This window comes from Muntiacus reevesi, chromosome 5 (assembly GCF_963930625.1).
Source record: "Muntiacus reevesi chromosome 5, mMunRee1.1, whole genome shotgun sequence".
Lineage (NCBI taxonomy): Eukaryota > Metazoa > Chordata > Mammalia > Artiodactyla > Cervidae > Muntiacus > Muntiacus reevesi.
Window position 1 is genome coordinate 75,782,675 of NC_089253.1, and position 18,816 is coordinate 75,801,490.

The 18,816-nt window shown below is 47.9% G+C and overlaps 1 protein-coding gene and 1 pseudogene across 2 annotated transcripts; both read right to left on the minus strand.

Annotated features, from left to right (window-relative positions):
• Nucleotides 1-1,721: 1,721 nt before the first annotated feature.
• Nucleotides 1,722-5,139, minus strand: LOC136169099 (left-right determination factor 2-like). Of its 2 annotated transcripts, XM_065936871.1 has the most exons (5): nucleotides 4,890-5,139; nucleotides 3,997-4,027; nucleotides 3,781-3,897; nucleotides 3,359-3,601; nucleotides 1,722-2,085 (listed from the first exon to the last, which is right to left on the minus strand). In XM_065936871.1, exons 1-5 carry the CDS (start codon nucleotides 5,137-5,139, stop codon nucleotides 1,722-1,724), a joined length of 1,005 nt encoding a protein of 334 aa, XP_065792943.1. The 2 variants fall into 2 exon arrangements, with proteins under 2 accessions (XP_065792943.1, XP_065792942.1); XM_065936870.1 differs by having other exon boundaries at nucleotides 3,781-4,027.
• Nucleotides 5,140-16,568: 11,429 nt separating this feature from the next.
• On the minus strand, nucleotides 16,569-17,757 carry LOC136169349 (deleted in azoospermia-like pseudogene; annotated as a pseudogene).
• Between the last annotated feature and the right edge of the window lie 1,059 nt (nucleotides 17,758-18,816).

An 18,816-nucleotide genomic window follows, 5' to 3' on the forward strand; every position in this document is an offset into this window, starting at 1 on the left:
AACATAGAAAAGCCATGAACTTCAGTAAGTCAGGCATAAGGAAACCCCACTGAATAGAAAAGGTAAATGTAGTAGAATTGCCAGATGTGACATGTTAACTGATCCCTGTGTCACCAGCAGAGCATGCTTACTGGGGCATGTTGAATCTCTACTCCATAGATTTGAATTGCCTCAGCCTTGATTTCTTCATCCAAAAAATGGGAATAATAATACCTACCTCAAGAAATAGTTGCAAGAATTAAGTGACATAAAGTATAGGATGTTGCCTAGCATGGCTGCAGGTTCAGAGTGAACACTCAGTAAACGTTCACTTGCCTGCCCTGTCCCCAGAACCACTATGCAAATGTTAAAGTGCTTTTTAAGGAGGTGGCCTGTGTGAGTGATTGTTTACAATACTGTTTTTGGAATAAGAGTTGGAGGACATAAATATTACAGGATGAAAGCAGAATCTAAACTGTTATTCCAGTTTTCCATATCACCTAGGATTTGGGGGTCCTTGGTCACCCGCTTTCTTCAGATCATTATGTTGCTCTCATTCCCCATTATTGCTCCCTCTCTCTTATGTAAAGAACACTAGAAAATAAATACAGGGACTTCCCTGGTGGTCCAGTAGTTAAGAAGCTGCCATTCAATGCAGGGGATGCAGGTTTGATCCCTGGTTGGGGAACTAAGATACCATATGCCTTGGGTCAACAAGGCCCTTGCCTGGCAACTACTGAGCTGTGCGCTCTGGAGCCCATGTGCCACAATGAAAGATCCTGCATGCTGCAACTAAGACCTGACGCAGCCAAATAAATAAAAATTTTTTTAAAGAAATTAAAATACACAGACACAAAGTGAAACATCACTTCTAGTTTATTTCAGCAGATTATCTACATGCAGTTGTTTTCTTTTTGCTAAGTTTTAGAAAACAATGTAAATACATGTGAGTTCTGGTGATAAGCTCTCTACAACAGTGGAGGAAATAACCTAAATATTTTAGCACAGGCAATGCTCCATCTCCAGAGGAGCAGAGGAGTAGATGAGGGTAGGGTTGTCTGAGCCCCAGGGCAATGAAGTCCTAGAGCCGAATCCCAAATCCTCCTTTTTAAAAGGAAATGGTGGCCCAAAGTTCACAGTTTATGGCCCTATTAGATCCAGAAATCAGGTGTCTAATTCCGTGTCCACTGCCCCTAGGCTAAAGCCCTTCATCCTCCGTTCTAGCACTTTCTCAGGGGATTGGGGACCCAAGTATATTTATGAAAGTCCAGAATAGGTCAACATTTTGGTGAATAGGGATTCTTTTTAGATTTTCTCCCTGCCTAGGGGAAACAGAGGGATTTTTTTATTTGTTTTGTTTTGTTTTAATTCATCATGTGATAGAGTAAGTCAGTTGATTTTCCCAGTTCTCATTATAGGGTGTGTTGTCCCATACTCAGTTGAGAATTCGCTAGAGAACAGAAACTTGGAGCTGACAGTCTGTTCATGCTCAGCTATATCCTTTAACAAGTTGGCTGAAATTTCCTGCTACAGCTCTGCCATCCGGGTTGCATTACTTACTCATGTAAGTGCTCAGGGCTGGTGATGCACAGGAGGGCGAGAAACAGAAGAACACACAAGAAAGTTACAAGAGGTGCACTCAGCTGAGGCAGACCTAACTTGCTAAGTAGAAAATTAAGACCTATGTTAAGACCTGCTTTGTGCACATGCCTAGTCAGAGGCCTTCATGCTACACTCCACACCTATGGCTCCAGCTTCCTTGGCACAAGTGCCCCATCTGAAGCACAGCTGCATGTCTGCACCCTCATGTTGGGCAGGCTGACCATCTGGGGCTGGAGTCGGCCTCCCTCCTGGATGCTGACAATCACGGGCAGTGAGGTCGTCTCCGAGGCGACGCACTGTCGAGGCCCCAGAAACGGCCACTTGAAGTTCAGGGACTCTGGGGGCTGCTGGCAGGTGCCCACACACTCATAGGCCAGGAAGCCTGGGGGCTCCAGGACCCAGTTCTCAGCCCACTTCATCCCCTGCAGGTCAATGTACATCTCCTGGCGGCAGCAGCGGGCACCCTTGGTCACTGGTGCCTTAGGATCACAGCTTCCCTGAGCTCTGCGGGGGGCAAAGAGAGGCAGAGTCAGAGGTCAGCTGGGAGGGCAGGGGTCAGGGGGCCTGGGGCAGGGCTTAGTGGGGCATCTGGAGGGAGAATTATGATCCATCTCTCGCTACAAAAGAATTGGAGGACTTCCCTGGTGGTTCAGTGGTTAAGAATCCCCCTGCCAATGCAGGGGACATGGGTTTGATCCCTGGTCTGGGAAGATATCACATGCCTGGGAGCAGCTAAACCCATGTGCCACAACTACAGAATGCTGTGTGCCTAGAGCCTATGCTCTGTAATGAGAGAAGCCACCACAACAAGAAGCCCGCACACTACAACGAGAGAGTAGCCACCACTCACTTCAACTAGAGAAAGCCCACACAGCAACGAAGACCCAGCGCAGACACAAATTAATTAAATTTTAAAAACAATATTTGTGATAAGTGGTGAATGAATAAACATATCTGAAGTCATAAATCAGTTACTGTTTTTTAATGGTCTCCTATTATGTCAGACACCAAACTAGGTACTTTCAGCATCATCCCTATTACACCTGAGGACACAAAGACCAAAGATGTTAACTGACACTCCAGAGGTTCTGCAGCCAGTAGAAAGCAGAGTTAAATGAACCTAGACTGTGTGATTGCAAAGGTCAGTTATTAACCAGTCTACTGTCCAGCACCGTCCACTCCAAAGCCTCATCTACTCCAAATAGCTAATTTGTCCCATGAGGAAAGAGTTAGGAAAGCCAGAGGAAAGCTGTTCAACCTCATGCTGTGCTTAGTCACTCAGTCGTGTCTGACTCTTTGCGACTCCACAGACTGTAGCCTGCCAGGCTCCTCTGTCCATGGGGATTCTCCAGGCAAGAATACTAGAGTGGGTTGCCATGCCCTCCTCCAGAGGATTCTCCCAACCCAGGGATCGAACCCAGGTCTCCTGCATTGCAGGCAGATTCTTTACCGTCTGAGCCAGCAGGGAAGCCCTTAGCAACCACTAATGGTGTTTTCAAAGAAATAATCTTTCAAAGAATTAATCAGAGAAAAGGGCAGACCGAAAATAGATGGTTACAATAACATATGTATCAATGACAACATAAAACCCATTGAAAATATCTGAAGATATTTTCAACAAAATGTTTAAATAATGAAAGTGTCTGTCATTAGAAACTTTAGCATAGGATGAGGAATCAGTTGCGCCCTGGGGCTGTCTGCCTGTGCTCCCCAGCTGGCCCCGCCCACCGAGGGGCCTGGACCACCCAGTCTACCGGCAGCTTGCCGCCGGGCCTACCCGTAATCCCTGAGGTCCAGGGTGTGCAGCTCCAGCTGGGGCTCCCCCTGCCGGCCGCCCGACGGCCCCTGCGGGGCGAAGCGGACCAGCCTGTGGGCGCTGGAGGCCAGCGGGCCCAGGTGCTCCCGCTGCACCGACACCTGCAGGAGCAGCGGGGGCCGGGGGCTGCGCAGCTGCTGCCAGAAGTTCACCGCCTCGGTCACGTCCAGGGCCTTCCAGCCGCTCTCGTGGATGGACACCAGCCTGCGACACCGCACGGAGGGAGACACAGGCCCGCGCTCAGGGGTGGGGACTGGGACTGCCACCTCCCCCTCCCGCTCCCGGGTGTCCCCGCCGGGACCGAGCCGCCCCTCCTCCCGCCCTGGGCCCAGCCCCTCTTCCCTCCCCCGAGCCCCACGCCGCCGCCGCCGCTACCTCCGCACCTGGAGTCGATGAGGGCGGAGCGGTTGGAGCCGTCGTCGCGGACGTGCAGCCACTGGACGGTGACCCGGGCGCGGTCGCTGCGCGGGAAGAGGCGCTCGTGTCTGCGGAGCGCGGCCCTGGGGACCGGCTCCTGGAAGAGGCGCAGCACGGCCTGCACCAGCTCGCTGTGGGGCGGCAGCCGCTGCTCCATGTCGAACACCAGCAAATGCGAGGACGCTTCGGACGCCAGGAACCTGCCGACCACCTCTGGGGACAGGAGCGGGGTCAGCGGGGCCCCTCGGGCACCAGGCGAGCTCTGAGGGTGAGGGGCCACTGAGGTGGTGGCCAGGCTGGGAGAGACCAGCCCCTGTTCTGTCCCCCTGGGCCAAGCCCAGTTACCTGAAAATCCATCATGTTTTTAACAACCTGGGCCCAGCGGGAAGGCTGGCGGGGCTGACCCGGCTGCCTCAGCTGAGATGCTGAACACCAGACTCCTCCCCTGGGGACACCTGGCCTTGGGTGTAGTCCTGGGCACTGAAGAAGTGAGTCCGGGCCCAGGGAGGTAAGAGGCTGAGTAGGACTCAGCCAGAGGGCCCAGCATCCCTGACAGCTGAGTAGCTCCCTGTCACATTTTAGTGTTGTTCCTACACCTTTCCCTCCACAATAATATTTCCCTCCACTTTAATATTCACATTGCTGCGAGATGGGGCAGGTAGTCACACCAATGTTCCAGAGGAGCAAACAGAAAAGAAAACTGTGATTGTGTCAGGCTACTAGTATCAGGGTGAAAAGGGAACCTGAGAAGCCCTGACTCTACCCCAGCTCTCTGAGGCTTCCCGGTCAGGGTTCTTGCCCCACCCACCCTCTCCCATTGGCTCTGTTTTCTCTTCTCCATCCTCATCTTCTCTGATACCTTGTCTTTGGCAGCCGGTCCAGCCAGGCCCAGCTCCTCCTGGCCCTGAGAGGTGGGGTCCTCAGTGCAGACAGAGACCAGGGGCCCAGGCCCACCATCCTCACAGGCCATGGTCCCCCCTCACCGCCCCGTGGACCCTGCACCCCAAACAGCCCCCCAACCCCCCCAACCCCCACCACCATGAGGACCAGGCTGCGGCAGGAGGGCGGGCCTCACCTCGGAAGTTCTGGCTGAACCTCTTCCCCCGGGAGCGCGCCCCGTGGCCGCGCTGCAGCAGGGCCACGTACTGGGCCCTCACGTGGGCCGGGATGACCAGCCCCTCCACGGCGGCCTTGTCCACGATGGGAACCTCGCTGAGGTGCAGCTGCTGCAGCAGGCTGTCCAGGATCTGCTCCTCGGTCAGGGCTGCCCCGGGGCCGGCCAGGGGCAGCGCCCAGAGGGCCCAGCAGAGCCACAGGGGCCGCATGGCACTGCTCGGGAGAAGGAGGGGCAGAGTGGACGTGTCCTCGGAGGAGGCTCCAGGAGGGTCCCAGCAGCGGGTGTGCTGAGAGCCAGGCTGGGCCAGCTTTATAGCAGCCCTGGGCTGGGCCAGGGTGGTGGGAGGGGGGAGAGGCCCGGAGGAAGGGAGGTCACACCCCTCAGACCTCCTGGGAGCTCAGCATCCAGACAGGTCCCTGAGCCCGAGGAGGGGGCTGTCTAGAAGGGCAAAGGGCTGTCTGGATGCCACACAGCCCTGGGGCCTCTGACCGCTGCTCTCTGGCAGCTCAGTAAGAATTTTAGTGCCTGTTGAATTTCCCTGATTCTAACCTAGTCCCTAGTCAATGAAAAAGTGAGCCTACTCTGTGACAATGAGTGTCCCATCAGCCAGCTATTTAAACCTTGTTCCTGAAGGCCAGTCTGGGTCTAGGTTTGCTCACTGACTGGAAGGGAGGAGGGAGTGTTCTGCATTCCTGCCTCTTCTACACCAGGCCCCGTTCAAGGCACTTTCACAGAAGCCCCTAGAGTCACCATCCTCCGGTCTTCAGTGCCTGCGAGCCCCCTCCCGCTCCTTTCCACAGTCCCTCAGGGGACTCTGTCCTCCCCCGTGGCAGAAGGAAGCCAGACGCCATGAAGACAGGACAGCTGGCAGCTCAGCTCTGCTGGTTCCAAGAGAAGCAATTTCTCCAAGCGTCCCCGCACGCACAGCATGGTTCTGGGGAGCCTTCTGAGCAGTGACCCTACCTTGGGTACCATCAGCACTCAGTTTGAGCCCAGGTCACGCCCGGATTCAGAACACAGGAGAGGAACCTGGAAAGCAGAGGTCAGAGCTGCTCAGAGTCACAGCCTTTCCAAAGTCACGGGTGAGAGCACGTGGAGAGAGCAGCCCCGGTGCTGCCTCAAACACACAGCTGAGACTGTCACGGCTTAGTCGTGGGCCTGCTGCTCGCTGACTGTTTGACCTACTGACAAGCTCCCTAACTTCTCAGTGCCTCAGTTTCTCCTCTGAAGAAGGAGGTGATGACAGCTCTACTTCCTAAGGCTAGTGTGAAAGTGTGACCATGTTAGCCACTCAGCTGTCCAACTCTTTACAACCTCATGGTCTGTAGCCCACCAGGCTCCTCTGTCCATGGACTTCTCCAAGCAAGAGTACTGTAGTGGGTTGCCATGCCCTTTTCCACAGGATCTTCCTGACCCAGGGATCGAACCTGGGTCTCTTGCGTTGCAGGCAGATTCTCTACCATCTGCATCTCCAGGGAAGCCCAAGGCTAGTATGAAGATTAAATGAATTACACACCTAAGACATTCAGGGCAGGCCTGGCATGGTGAGCACCCTAGCGGGTTTGCTCTTGTTCTCACTGGTGTGCTGTTAAGGTCTCAGGGTGTGCCTTTCTAAAAATGATGATGACAAGGAGAAGGGTCATTTCCTGAGCGTCACTCTGTGCCAGACACTGTTCTGGGCTCTGAGCATGTATTCACAACAGCCCTAGGAGGCAGGTGCCAGCACTCACCAGTCTTCCAGATGCGAAACCAGAACACGGGCAAGAAGGAACCTGCCCATGCTCGCTCAGCAGGTGGAGGGTGAGGAGGGCAACGCAGGCCTCTGTCCCCGAGGTCCCTCCTGGCACGAGGCGTTTGAGGATGTGCAGGAGGAAGCCCTTCTTGAAACATGACAGCCTCACCTCCTCGTGTTCTGTCACATGGCGGATGAGCCATGAGGGTAGAATGGTTGGGGCCGAGGGGCCCAGTGGGCAGGGACCACCCCTCAGCTCCTTCCTAGCACAGGCACTCTGGCCTCCTCTGTGGGTAAGCTGTGTTACTGGTGGGTCTCTTGTCCCATCCCCCTGCCACTGTGCTACTCACACGTCCCAGGCGAGGAAGAGAAACACTTCTGGTGCTTAAGGGAGGAATTTCTTCTGGAAGAGAGCACAAATTGCCACCATGTGCATATGCATGTACATATATTCAAACATATGTGTAAATTTGCACATGTGCATAAGGTGCGGGGGACTTAGAGTTTGAAGAAAGGGAGGAATAATAATAATGCTAATAATAATCATAATGGCTAATACTGCTTATGAGCTGCACACTGTTCTGAGTGCTTTGCATACAAACTCTACCCTCACAACTTACCATTATTGTTCCCATTTTACAGATGAAGAAACTGAGGCATAAAACTGTCACCTGACATGTCCAAGGTCATACAGCTCCTAAGTGCCAGAGCTTGGGTTATTTGAAGGGAGGAAACAGAGATTCTGTCAAATACACAGGACAAAATAAGAGGAAATACAGAAATTCTGAGACTGAACTGGGGAGGGAAGAGAAGGCAGATGGGGAGAGCGGGAAGCCTCTCAGGGGGCAACACAGTCATGACCTCTGCTGATTCTCTGCTCCCCTTTCCTCCTCTTGCACCTCTGTTTCCTCAGAATTTGAGTAATCCTCAGGGTAGAATTCACATCCCAACTCGGAGTTCATACATCACGTTGTTCCAACACCCCCTGAAATATAAGGTGCCACCTCCGGGTCCGGCCTAAGGAGGCCCTCCTGCTCTCCCTGTGACAAGTGTAGCCTTCTTCAAAAGGAGATCTGTTGCCTTTCTTTACAAGTGATTAGCAGGGAAAGGACTTACTTGGTGCAAACATTTGGGCCTTAAGTCAGGCCAAAAGGTGAAGAAGTGTCACATTTACAGGAGACTCAGGACCTGTGGCCCTCAGTCCCCGGAAGTTGTTTTGGGTAGGCATTCCGTAAATATGCAGTAGTCCACCCTCGCCGCTGGGTGAGAGGAAGCGCTGGGGCTTATCACTGGCCAAGGTGGTGCCAAGGATATAACACCCAGGCTACCCTCGCAGGCTGAGGCCCCCTCGCCAGACCCCCAGCATCTGGACGTCCAGGAGCTCCGCGGGGCTGGAAGCTCACAATGAGGCCTTGCGGGCCCCCTTGCTATTTCAGCAGGACCTGCTGCCTCAGGGCAGAGGTTGGCCAAGCCGTGGGCTGCAGCTCCCTGACCAACACATGCCCACACGAGGCTCTCTTCTGCCAAGGAGATGCTTCAGAGCTGAGGGCCTCCGGGAGCCACCTGGGGTGGGGGTGGGGGGGTCAGAAGCCGCTTCTCTACCTGGGTAACTGACCAGTTAAGTTGAAACTTCATTTTCCAGAGGAAAGAGTAAAGTGGAAGGACCTTCCTCCTCTGGGTTTTCAGCCTTCCCTAGGTGTCTCACTGGCGCTCCTGGACTGGCCTCCCAGCACAGAGCTGACTCTAGAGCCAAGTCTTTGATGGGAATTGGAACTGACCAGGACCAGTGCTGCCTGCATGGATGGGCTTCTGGGGTCTGTTACTCAGGGAGCTCCTAGGGGCCACTGGTGTCTGGACAGGGGTCCACAGTTCAAAAAATCAAGAATCCTTTCCAATCATGGAGACCTCCCTCAAGGGGAGAGAGCCTGGGAGCATGTATCACCCTCAGAGGATTTATCTGGCAAGGTGCCCCCATCCCCAACCTGCCCAGAGCTACTTTGTAGAATCAGAGGACTTAATGCTGAAATGGACTGTCGGGTCCATTCTCCTACCCTGTGGTTTTCAGAGCTAAGGAAATCGAGGCTCAGAGAGGTGACAGCATCTCTAAGCTCACACAGTTAATGATCAATGCCTGCATGAAGTCAGGTCTTCTGATTTCCAGCCTGATTTCCAAACCTTCAAACTATGTCCAGTGCACAGTCCTGTCGGACCCCCTAAAGCCTGCAGAGCAGAGTGCATCTATAAGCCCCAGGCGAACTGGGGACTCAGTCAACTCAGGGGCGGGGCAGGGGTGGCAGGGGAGACAGGGGGGGCAGACAGACAGAGGGCAAGTCCCCCAGACTCCTGAGGCTTCCTGGACACAGGCTCCTGGTCCTGAATGTGGATTCCAGGCGGACTGAAGAGTTTTGCTGGGGAAATAAAATAATTGGGCAATTAGGTAGTGGTGAATGTGGATTGGGAGACTTTTTTCAAGGGACCCATCAGTTGCCTGGAGGAAGAGCAGCTGCCCTTTGTCATGCAGAGTTGGGAACCAGGCCTCCCCTCCGACTGTGGATCTGAGTTGGGGGAGAGTCTGGTCAGCCGTCTGTAGGGTCAGGTTGGGTTTGAAAAGTGGAAAAATTGCAAAATAGCCTCTTCTGACCTTGTGGGAGGGGAGACTACTTACAAAGCTCTCTAAATCAGACCTCTGTCCCCCAAGGCAAGGTGGAAGGAGTCCATATCATTTATGAATCTGTATTGTTAAGGGTCTGAAAATTTTTTGAAGACTTTTTGTTTTTCCCCCAGAGATACTGGAGTGTGTTGTGAATGTTCTAAGTGCAATCGCGTGAATGCTGTACAAGCATGCAGTTACTTCATGCTCCCTTCTGTTTCGCTGGCACGCACGGGCATTCGGACTGGGGACACTTACATAGTCTCCTCCCACTCAGGTGGCCTTTAGATCAGGGGTCCCCAACCCCCAGGCCGTGGGGTACCTGTTGGAGGCCTGTTAGGAATCAGGCTGTACAGGAGGAGGTGAGCAGCGGGGGAGTGATTGAAGCTTCATCTGCATTGACAGCTGCTCCCCACTGCTCTCCCATCGCCCCCAGATGGGACCATCTAGTTGCAGGAAAACAAACTCATGGCTCCCACTGATTCTGCGTTATGGTGATTTGTATAATCATTTCATGATATATCACAGTGTAGTAATAATGGAAATGAAATGCACCATAAATATAATGCACTTGAATCATCCCAAAATCATTCCCCTCACGGCCACCCTCCCTGGCCCCCAGTCTGTGGAAAAATCATCTTCCACGAAACCGGTCCCTAGTGCCAAAAAGGTTGGGCACCGCTGCTCTAGACGACCCAGCCTGGCAGCCTGGCTCTGCCTTCCCCAGACCAGGGTCCATGGCTCCTGCAGCAGCTCTCTCTGGCCTGGCAGGCTTGTGAAGACATCCCATCCTACCATTAAGGAGAACTATAACCCAGCCTGTTCCAGATGATTCCTCAGCTTCCTGATTCCCTGTGATGAGAGGGAAGAAAGTGACCAGAGGAGAAAAATGGAAGACCTAATTTTTTCTCTAAGGTCTTTTCTGGGCTTGTCCTGAAAATCTGAGAGTAAGAGCAGGCAGAGAAAGGATTTTTCTCTCCCTCAGGCAAAAAGAACTTTTTGTGTCTTTCCTCATAGCTTCTGAATATTTTCATATTCAAGAACTGTGACACAAGACTCTCTAGCCCAAGGTACTAATTCTGAACCATGACCCTCTGCCCAGGTGACCCCTAACTTGTCACTCTGGTGGCTATATGGAGCACAGACAGAGGTCCGTCTCCTCTGAGTTTCAGGTTGTTTTCCCAGCCCTGCGTCCTGCCCCTCACAGCCACCCTCCGCTCAACATTCTGGCCTCTCAGAGAACACCCCCCAGAGAGTCATCTAGTGACTCATTCTTCATCTGTTTTTTATCTTTGAAATGTTCTCATCTGCAAACCTCAGCATACGTTTCACTTCCTTTATGAACACCTTTCCTAATATTCTGACCACCCCCGTCTCTCCTTGCCCAGCTCACCACCATATTCTCTGGATGCACTTGGTCCCTTGTGAAAACAGGGGGATGTGGCATTCTGGAAAGAGACGGGGGTACAGCTCTCCTGACAAAACACCAGCTCAGCCAGGGATGGACACCCCTCAGGTCCACCTTGTAATCACACCTGACACAGGCCCAGAAGATAATTTGTACTTGAACTGCACTTGCTAAAAGAGAGAGAGAGAGGCAGGGGGTGGAGGACAGGGGAAAGAGAAGAGTGAATGAATGGAAACGAGATACATGAAGCCTTAGTTCAGAGTAAGGCCACTACTGATTTCAGTTCAGTTCAGTTGCTCGGTCGTGTCCAACTCTTTGCGACCCCATGGACTGCAGCACACCAGGCTTCCCTGTCCATCACCAACTCCCAGAGCTTGCTCAAACTCAGGTCCATCGAGTTGGTGATGCCATCCAACCACCTCATCCTCTGTTGTCCCCTTCTCCTCCTGCCTTCAAACTTTCCCAGCATCAGGGTCTTTTGCAGTGAATCAGTTCTTTGCATCTAATTTGTGGCCAAATTATTGGAGTTTCAGCTTCATCAACAGTCTTTCCAATGAATATTCAGGACTGACTTCCTTCAGGATTGACTGGTTGAATCTCCTTGCAGTCCAAGGGACTCTCAAGAGTCTTCTCCAACACCACAGTTCAAAAGCATCAATTCTTTGGCACTCAGCTTTCTTTATCTGGAGAAGGAAATGGCAACCCACTCCAGTACTCTTGCCTGGAAAATCCCATGGACAGAGGAGCCTGGTAGACCATGCAGTCCATGGGGCTGTGAAGAGTTGGACATGACTGAGCAACTTCACTTTCACTTTCACTTTCTTTATAGTCCAACTCTCACATTCATACATAACTACTGGAAAAACCATAGCTTTGACTAGACGGACTTTTGTTGGCAAAGCAATGTCTCTGCTTTTTAATATGCTGTCCAGGTTGGTCATAGCTTTTCTTCCAAGTAGTAAGTGTCTTTTAATTTCATGGCTGCAGTCACCATCTGCAGTGATTTTGGAGCCCCCAAAAATAAACTCTGTCCCTGTTTCCCCATCTATTTGCCATGAAGTGATGGGACCAGATGCCATGATCTTTGTTTTGTGAATGTTGAGTTTTAAACCAGGCTTTTCACTCTCTTCTTTCACTTTCATCAAGAGGCTCTTTAGTTCTTCTTCACTTTCTGCCATAATGGGGGTGTCATCTGCATATCTGAGGTTTTTTATATTTCTCCCAGCAATCTTGATTCCAGCTTGTGCTTCATCCAGCCCTGCATTTCACACGATGTACTCTGCATAGACACTAAATAAGCAGGGTAACAATATACAGCCTTGATGGTACTCCTTTCCCAATTTGGAACCAGTCTGTTGTTCCATGTCTGGTTCTAATTGTTGCTTCTTGACCTGCATACAGATTTCTCAGGAGGCAGGTCAGGTGGTCTGGTATTCCCATCTCTGAAAAAATTTTCCACAGTTTGTTGTGATCCTCACAGTCAAAGGCTTTGGTGTAGTCAGAAGTAGATGTTTTTCTGGAACTCTCTTACTTTTTCTATGATCCAGTGGATGTTAGCAATTTGATCTCTGGTTCCACTGTCTTTTCTAAATCCAGCTTGAACATCAGAAAGTTCTTGGTTCACATACTATTGAAGCCTAGAATTGAGAATTTCTTTGCTAGTGTGTGAGATGGGTGCAATTGTGCGGTAGTTTGAGCATTCTTTAGCATTGTCTTTCTTTGGTACTGAAATGAAAACTGACCTTTTCCAGTCCTGTGGTCACTGCTGAACTTGCCAAATTTGTTGGCATATTAAATGCAGCACTTTCACAGCATCATCTTTTAGGATTCGAAATAGCTCAACTGGAATTCCATCACCTCCACTAGCTTTATTCATACTTTCTAAGGCCCACTTGACGTTGGACTCCAGGATGTCTGGCTCTAGGTAAGCGATCACACCATCATGGTTATCTGGAACATGAAGATCTTTTTTGTATAGTTCTTTTGTGTATTCTTGCCACCTTTTCTTAATATCTTCTGCTTCTGTTAGGTCCATACATTTCTGTCCTTTATTGTGCCCATCTTTGCATGAAATGATTCCTTGGTGTCTCTAATTTTCTTGAAGAGATCGTTGGTCTTTCCCATTTTATTGTTTTCCTCTATTTCTTTGCACTGATCACTGAGGAAGGCTTTCTCACCTCTCCTTGCTATTCTTTGGAACTCTGCATTCAGATGGATATATCTTTCCTTTTCTCCTTTGCCTTTCACCTTCTCTTCTTTTCTCAGCTATTTGTAAGCCCTCCTCAGACAACCATTTTGCCTTTTTGCATTTCTTTTTCTTGGGGATGGTCTCAATCACTGCCTCCTATACAATGTCATCAACTTCTGTCCATAGTTTTTCAGGCACTCTATCAGATCTAATCCCTCGAATCTATTTGTCACTTCCACTATATAATCATAAGGGATTTGATTTAGGTCATACCTGAATGGTCTAGTGGTTTTCCCTACTTTCTTCAATTTAAGTCAGAATTTTGCAATAAACTAAAAACCAACACATCCAACCTTATTTTTTTGGCTATGCTGGGTCTTGCAGCACTCAAGATCTCTGTTGTGACATCCAGGCTCTAGTTCCCTGACCAGGGATCAATCCAGGGCTCCCTGTGTTGGGAGCATGGAGTCTTAACCACTGAACCATAAGGGAAGTCCTCAACACATAAAACTTTCAAGTTGACCAACTTGGCAGATGGACAATGAGAAGCATCTCCTGTGTTAACACCTAACCTCTGCTCAGCTTCCCTCAAAGCAATGCTGAATCCTGTATGAGCTTCTGGAATGTCTGGACCTGCACGAGCCCAGGTGTGTGATAACCTCAGTGTGGGAATGTGTTCTCTTGTTTTCACCTAACAGCATGTCCTTGACCGCCTCCCTGCCCTTGGAAATGCAGCCGGGAGTCATCCATGCTTGGTCCTGGTTTTCCTGACCTCACGTGATTCCCTAGGCCTTTTCTTTATCTTTTTTTCAGTGTACCAAAATTTGCTTTTATAAACTACTTAGCCAGATTAAGAAACTGAACAATATTTATACTTCTGAATTTCAAGGATCTGAATCTTGTCACATACTACCCACCCAAAGCTCTACCATTTTTTTTTTAGATAATATGACATGAAAAGTGGGTCAAAACATTTTTTAAAAATTAGTTTATTTCTATTTATTCATTCATGCTAAGACAGTATCAGCATAGGTAAGAGAAACACACTTTTAAGTTTAAAATTAATTTTCCATTTTGAAAAGTTCCGGATTTTGTCTCTTCTTTCTACCTTACTCTTTTAAATATGTCAGTTCAACAAAATAACAGACAAATGAAAAGTTTATTCCTTTACTTTTCTTAAGGTCATATTGGGATCATTAGAATTAGTTCTTTAGAATTTTGGTATCATTTATAGTAACCTGGAGTTTTAACCATAGAATACAGGTAAAGAAGGCTATAGCGCACACACACGCAGAAAAGATCAGAGAATTTTACTAATAAAATGAACAAATCTCAGGGCACTTTCGAATTCTGAGCCATAGAAAGCCCTCCTGGGGATCCTTAAGCTCAAAGCCTCCTGCCTTCAGAGTGGAGTGGAGATATCAGAAACTGTAGGACCACGGGCACTACTGAGGTGGCCCACGGAGGCTACCTTGCTGTTGTTCGGTCACTAAGTCGTGCCCAAGTCTTTTAGCGACGCCCGTGGACGGTAGCCCACCAGGCTCCTCTGTCCATGGGATTTCTCGGGCACGAATACTGGAATGTTGCCATTTCCTTCTCAGGGGTCTTCCCAACCCAGGAATCGAACTCGTGTCTCCTGCTTGGCAGGTGGATTCTTTACCAGTGCGCCACCTGGGAAGCCCTGGAAGCTTCATTAGGATAGGCATAAACGGAGTTTCCATGTTTTAGTGAAGGGGCTGGCGAATGAAAAAAGCCAGGAAGCCACTTTAAACTCATGTCCATGGCAGGTCAAATGATGATGATAGGAGCGTTTCCCTTAGAAAGATTATTACCCCATTGTCACCTTTCCAAGGCTTAGCCCTCGGACCGCTTACGCTGCCACTTCTCTTCTTTCCATCACCTGTTCTAGGAGCAAACGCCCTGAACGCGTGGTGGTACAGACCAGAAAATCCAAACCGTGGGTACAGTAAAGGGGCTCTGGATCTCTAGCTGTTTGTCACGATTTGCAATGTCTAACAAGGAACCCAGTAAAACAGATTCTTAAATCTGTTTTAAGAATTAATCTTAAATTTAAGTTTAAAATGGATTGTCAATGCTAACTTTAGGTATTTTGAGGATATTACTAAGCAACTTTCGTGGTTTAGAATCCCCAAAACTACCTTGACTCTCCTGGACATATTTTACTTTAAAAAAGGAAATACAATAGGCAAAAAACACAAAAATAAATCTATCTGTTCTATAACAAATAACTAACATTTTAATGTTTTTTGTAAAATACAATTTCTTTCAGATACTCTAACTTTTAAGTGACATAAAAAAGTTTTGGCCTTCTTTAATATCTTCTTTAATACTTTAATATTTTGCACAGTTTAAAATACAGCCATTGAGGTTAGCATTTCAATGAAAAAAAAGGAGAATAGTAACTCACTGAGAAGCTTATGATTCAGTTTGTTTAAAAAAACAAACTTTGGATTCTTTAAAAAAATTAGGCCTGGAATTTTAGTTATCCTAATTACCATTCCAATTGGATATCTCAATGTGTGTATCCTAGGTAAAAGACAAAATATTTTGCAGGCTTCCCAGGTGGTGCTAGTGGTAAAGAATCTGTCTGCCAGTGCAGGAGATGCAAGAGACTGGGGTTCGATCCCTGGGTCAGGAAGATCCCCTGGAGTAGAAAATGGCAAACTGCTCCAGTATTCTTGCCTGGAAAATTTCGTGAACAGAGGAGCCTGGCGGGCTATATTCCATGGAGTCGCAAAGAGTCATATACGCCAAGAGTCTCCTGAGGGACTGAGCACACAGGCACATAATAAATGTAAAACCCACTGACGGACTGTTTGTTTAGAATCTGTTTTACTGGGTTTGGATAAGGAAAACTTCAATAAAGCCAACTCTATACTGAGGTTCACTGATTGAAAATGCCATTTTATAAGCTCTGCTTTTGTGGCACATTTCTAGACAAATCATAAAACATAATATTATAGATATTGTACTGTTCATCGGTACTTGTTGGGGAAGTGAAGTGCTTGTGTTTAAACTATCAAAATTCTGACCTTTCAAAAACATGTCCATGAATGCACTTCCACTTATCACATCACTCTGTTTGACCCCAAACTGTATGTAATGATTTCATATTGTTAGGTTAGTCATGTTCCCATTATGGCTTGCAATTATAACTGTCTTTTATTTTTTGTCTGGCTACTGATTTTGAAAGCTGATAAACATCTTTTACTATTGATATTATGTAAAAAAAATTCTGACCTCTCAAAATAGGTTTTGTAATACAATATATTTTTTTAAAAATCAGTATTTGCTTTTAAATGCTTAAAATGTCAATTTAAAAGTCCTTACAGATAAATGAGAAGTTATAGATAAAAAAGTTATAGATAAATACAGATAAATAAAAAGTTATTCCTACAAAGGAATTGTTTTTTCACTTTTAAGTATATTCAACACAGAATCATTTTCTAAGTAAATGTCTAATGAAAAACAATGTTAATGTAAAATAAAATTGAGCAATCCAATATGACTTGCATAGAAACTCTGAATGCAATTTATCAAAATTCAGAATTAAATTTCTATAATAGTGGAAAAACTTTCAGTCTCTTATTATTCAAAACGTTCAACTTCCTAGGAGACTAGAAAGTTAGCAGAGAGGATCAAACAGACTTAAGCACTGCCTGACTTCTAAAGTGATGAACTCTTTTATCCTTGCACTAGTCATCTTGATTAAAAGGGAATTTCTCAGTCTGTTCTCTGGATTAAACAGTCAAGATACCACTGTCCATATGCTTTAGTTCACAGATTTCTTTTGTGGGCCATTTCCAGAGGATGATGTAGCTTCATGAACTGAGCGTTCACTTGGCAAAACTTCAGCTCCTGGATCAACTTCATCAGAGTGGCAGTTAATAGCTCTATAAGCCAGAGAAATAACGTCTCCGTTGTTCCTCAGCAGGCCGTGGCGGTAGCATCTGATAATTATAAACAGACAGCTGATATCCAGTGATATCCTGAACCAGTGAAGTTGGATATGGAGGATAAGCCTGAACATACTGAGTTATAGGATTCATTGTGGTTAGAGGCTGCCTGTAAGTTTCAGTGTTTGGGTTACTCCAGACACTCTAAAACTACGGTAGAAGAGGAAGATTAAAAACCAAAGGATGAGGCTGTACATGATAAGCATATAAATTTTGTTTCCTGAGTGCAGAGCTCAATTTCAGCTTTTTATCATGGAAATTTATCTGTGATTCTATTATCTTCTGCCCATTCCCATCATTGTAAAATGCAACAATCCATAGCCTGTAGACATACAAGTTCGATCTGTGATTATCTTCACTTGTTTTACTGAAACATACCTAGTAAAGCAAAAATGTTCATCGTTCAGCCATGTCCAACTCTTTGTGACCCCATGGACTATAGCCTTCGAGGCTCTTCTGTCCATGGGATTCTCCAGGCAAGAATACTGGAATGGTTTGCCATTTCTTTCTCCAGGGGATCTTCCCAACCCAGGGATGGAACCCGGATACCTAATAAAAAAACCTCTAATTTCGGTTTTGTCCATCCTAACATCAGTTTCACCAGCGAAAAAAGAGTATTTGGCATGACTTTACCCTCTGGTAAAACATGAAGACTGGGTGCTGGCCTCTGGAGATGATTGAGTTTGGAGTCTCAGAATTTGCAGCAGACATGATGGTGACAACCAGTGTTCCCAAGAACGGTTGGAGGAGGAGCAGAAGCTGGCTTCAGGCACCTCACTCGCCACTGCTGTTGGGCCTGCTCGTGCCCCCCACCCAGCTTGAATGGGCAGAGGAAGCAGAGAAGAGTGGCGAGGCTAAGGGGTGCAGGCATGCTCCCTTGACTTTTTCTTTAGGATCACCTTGTTCTAGATGGAAAATTCTTGAAGGTCTGTATCAGAGCATATTTTTCTAGGCTGTCAGTACTGAATTCATTCTTGTGGAGCCAGAGTTCTACCCAATCCAGGAGAGAAGTGTTAATGGAGGGCAGGGGTACTGATATCTGTTATCGTTAATTGATATGTGGTATCAGAGTCATTATTAAGGTATTACTCTCATTACCCTCTTCTTTACCTGTTTCTTTACCTCTCACACCGGATAAGCAGGGAGGGAGGATTTGCCCCTCTGACAGGTAATTGGAAAGGTGGCCTGAGTAAACAAAATCCATAACAACAAGCACAGAGTCATTTGGGAAATCCCTCGGATTAGCACTGTCCTGTTGGGCCAGATCCTTTTCCCACATACTTCAGCATTTTGTCAATGGCTCAGCACTGCATCTATCATGGAAAGGAAACGAGCTTTTGCCATCCACTCTGGCGTGTTTCACCCACTTCCTGCATGTTCATTAGGGGATGTGACACTCCAGCCACAAGGCAGCCCCCACACCTCCTGGAAACACTTTTTGCTTCCTCTTCTATGCAGCTCTAAGCTGTTCTTAGAGCATTTGGCCTGCTGCTTGCTCTTGGAGCTCTGAGGGGTTCCTGGTGGGGGCTGATGAGTTTTCTGAAGAGCCTTTTGTGTATATGTGTGTGTGTGTGTGTGTGTGTGTGTGTGTGTGTGTGTGTGTGTGTACAAAGATATATCTGTGGTGTTACATCAAATAGCAAAGAAAGATTTAGAATGAAAAGTAACAGCCTCCCACTGCATCCTTCCCCCGTCCTCAAACAGCACTTCTGACAGTTTTCCTCCCAAACCATAAACACTATGCTTGACTCCTTAACTTAGCTGTATCTGTTGACTCTTTGCTACAAAACACAAGGATTTAGCTCCTTTCCTCCTCACTCTGGATTCCATCCTCCTCTCAGATTTTTAATAAATGTGTTGGTAATTTTAGTTCTTCTCAACACTTTTGCAAATTTCAACAATGTACGAAAACCTCTATTTCTCACTCCTT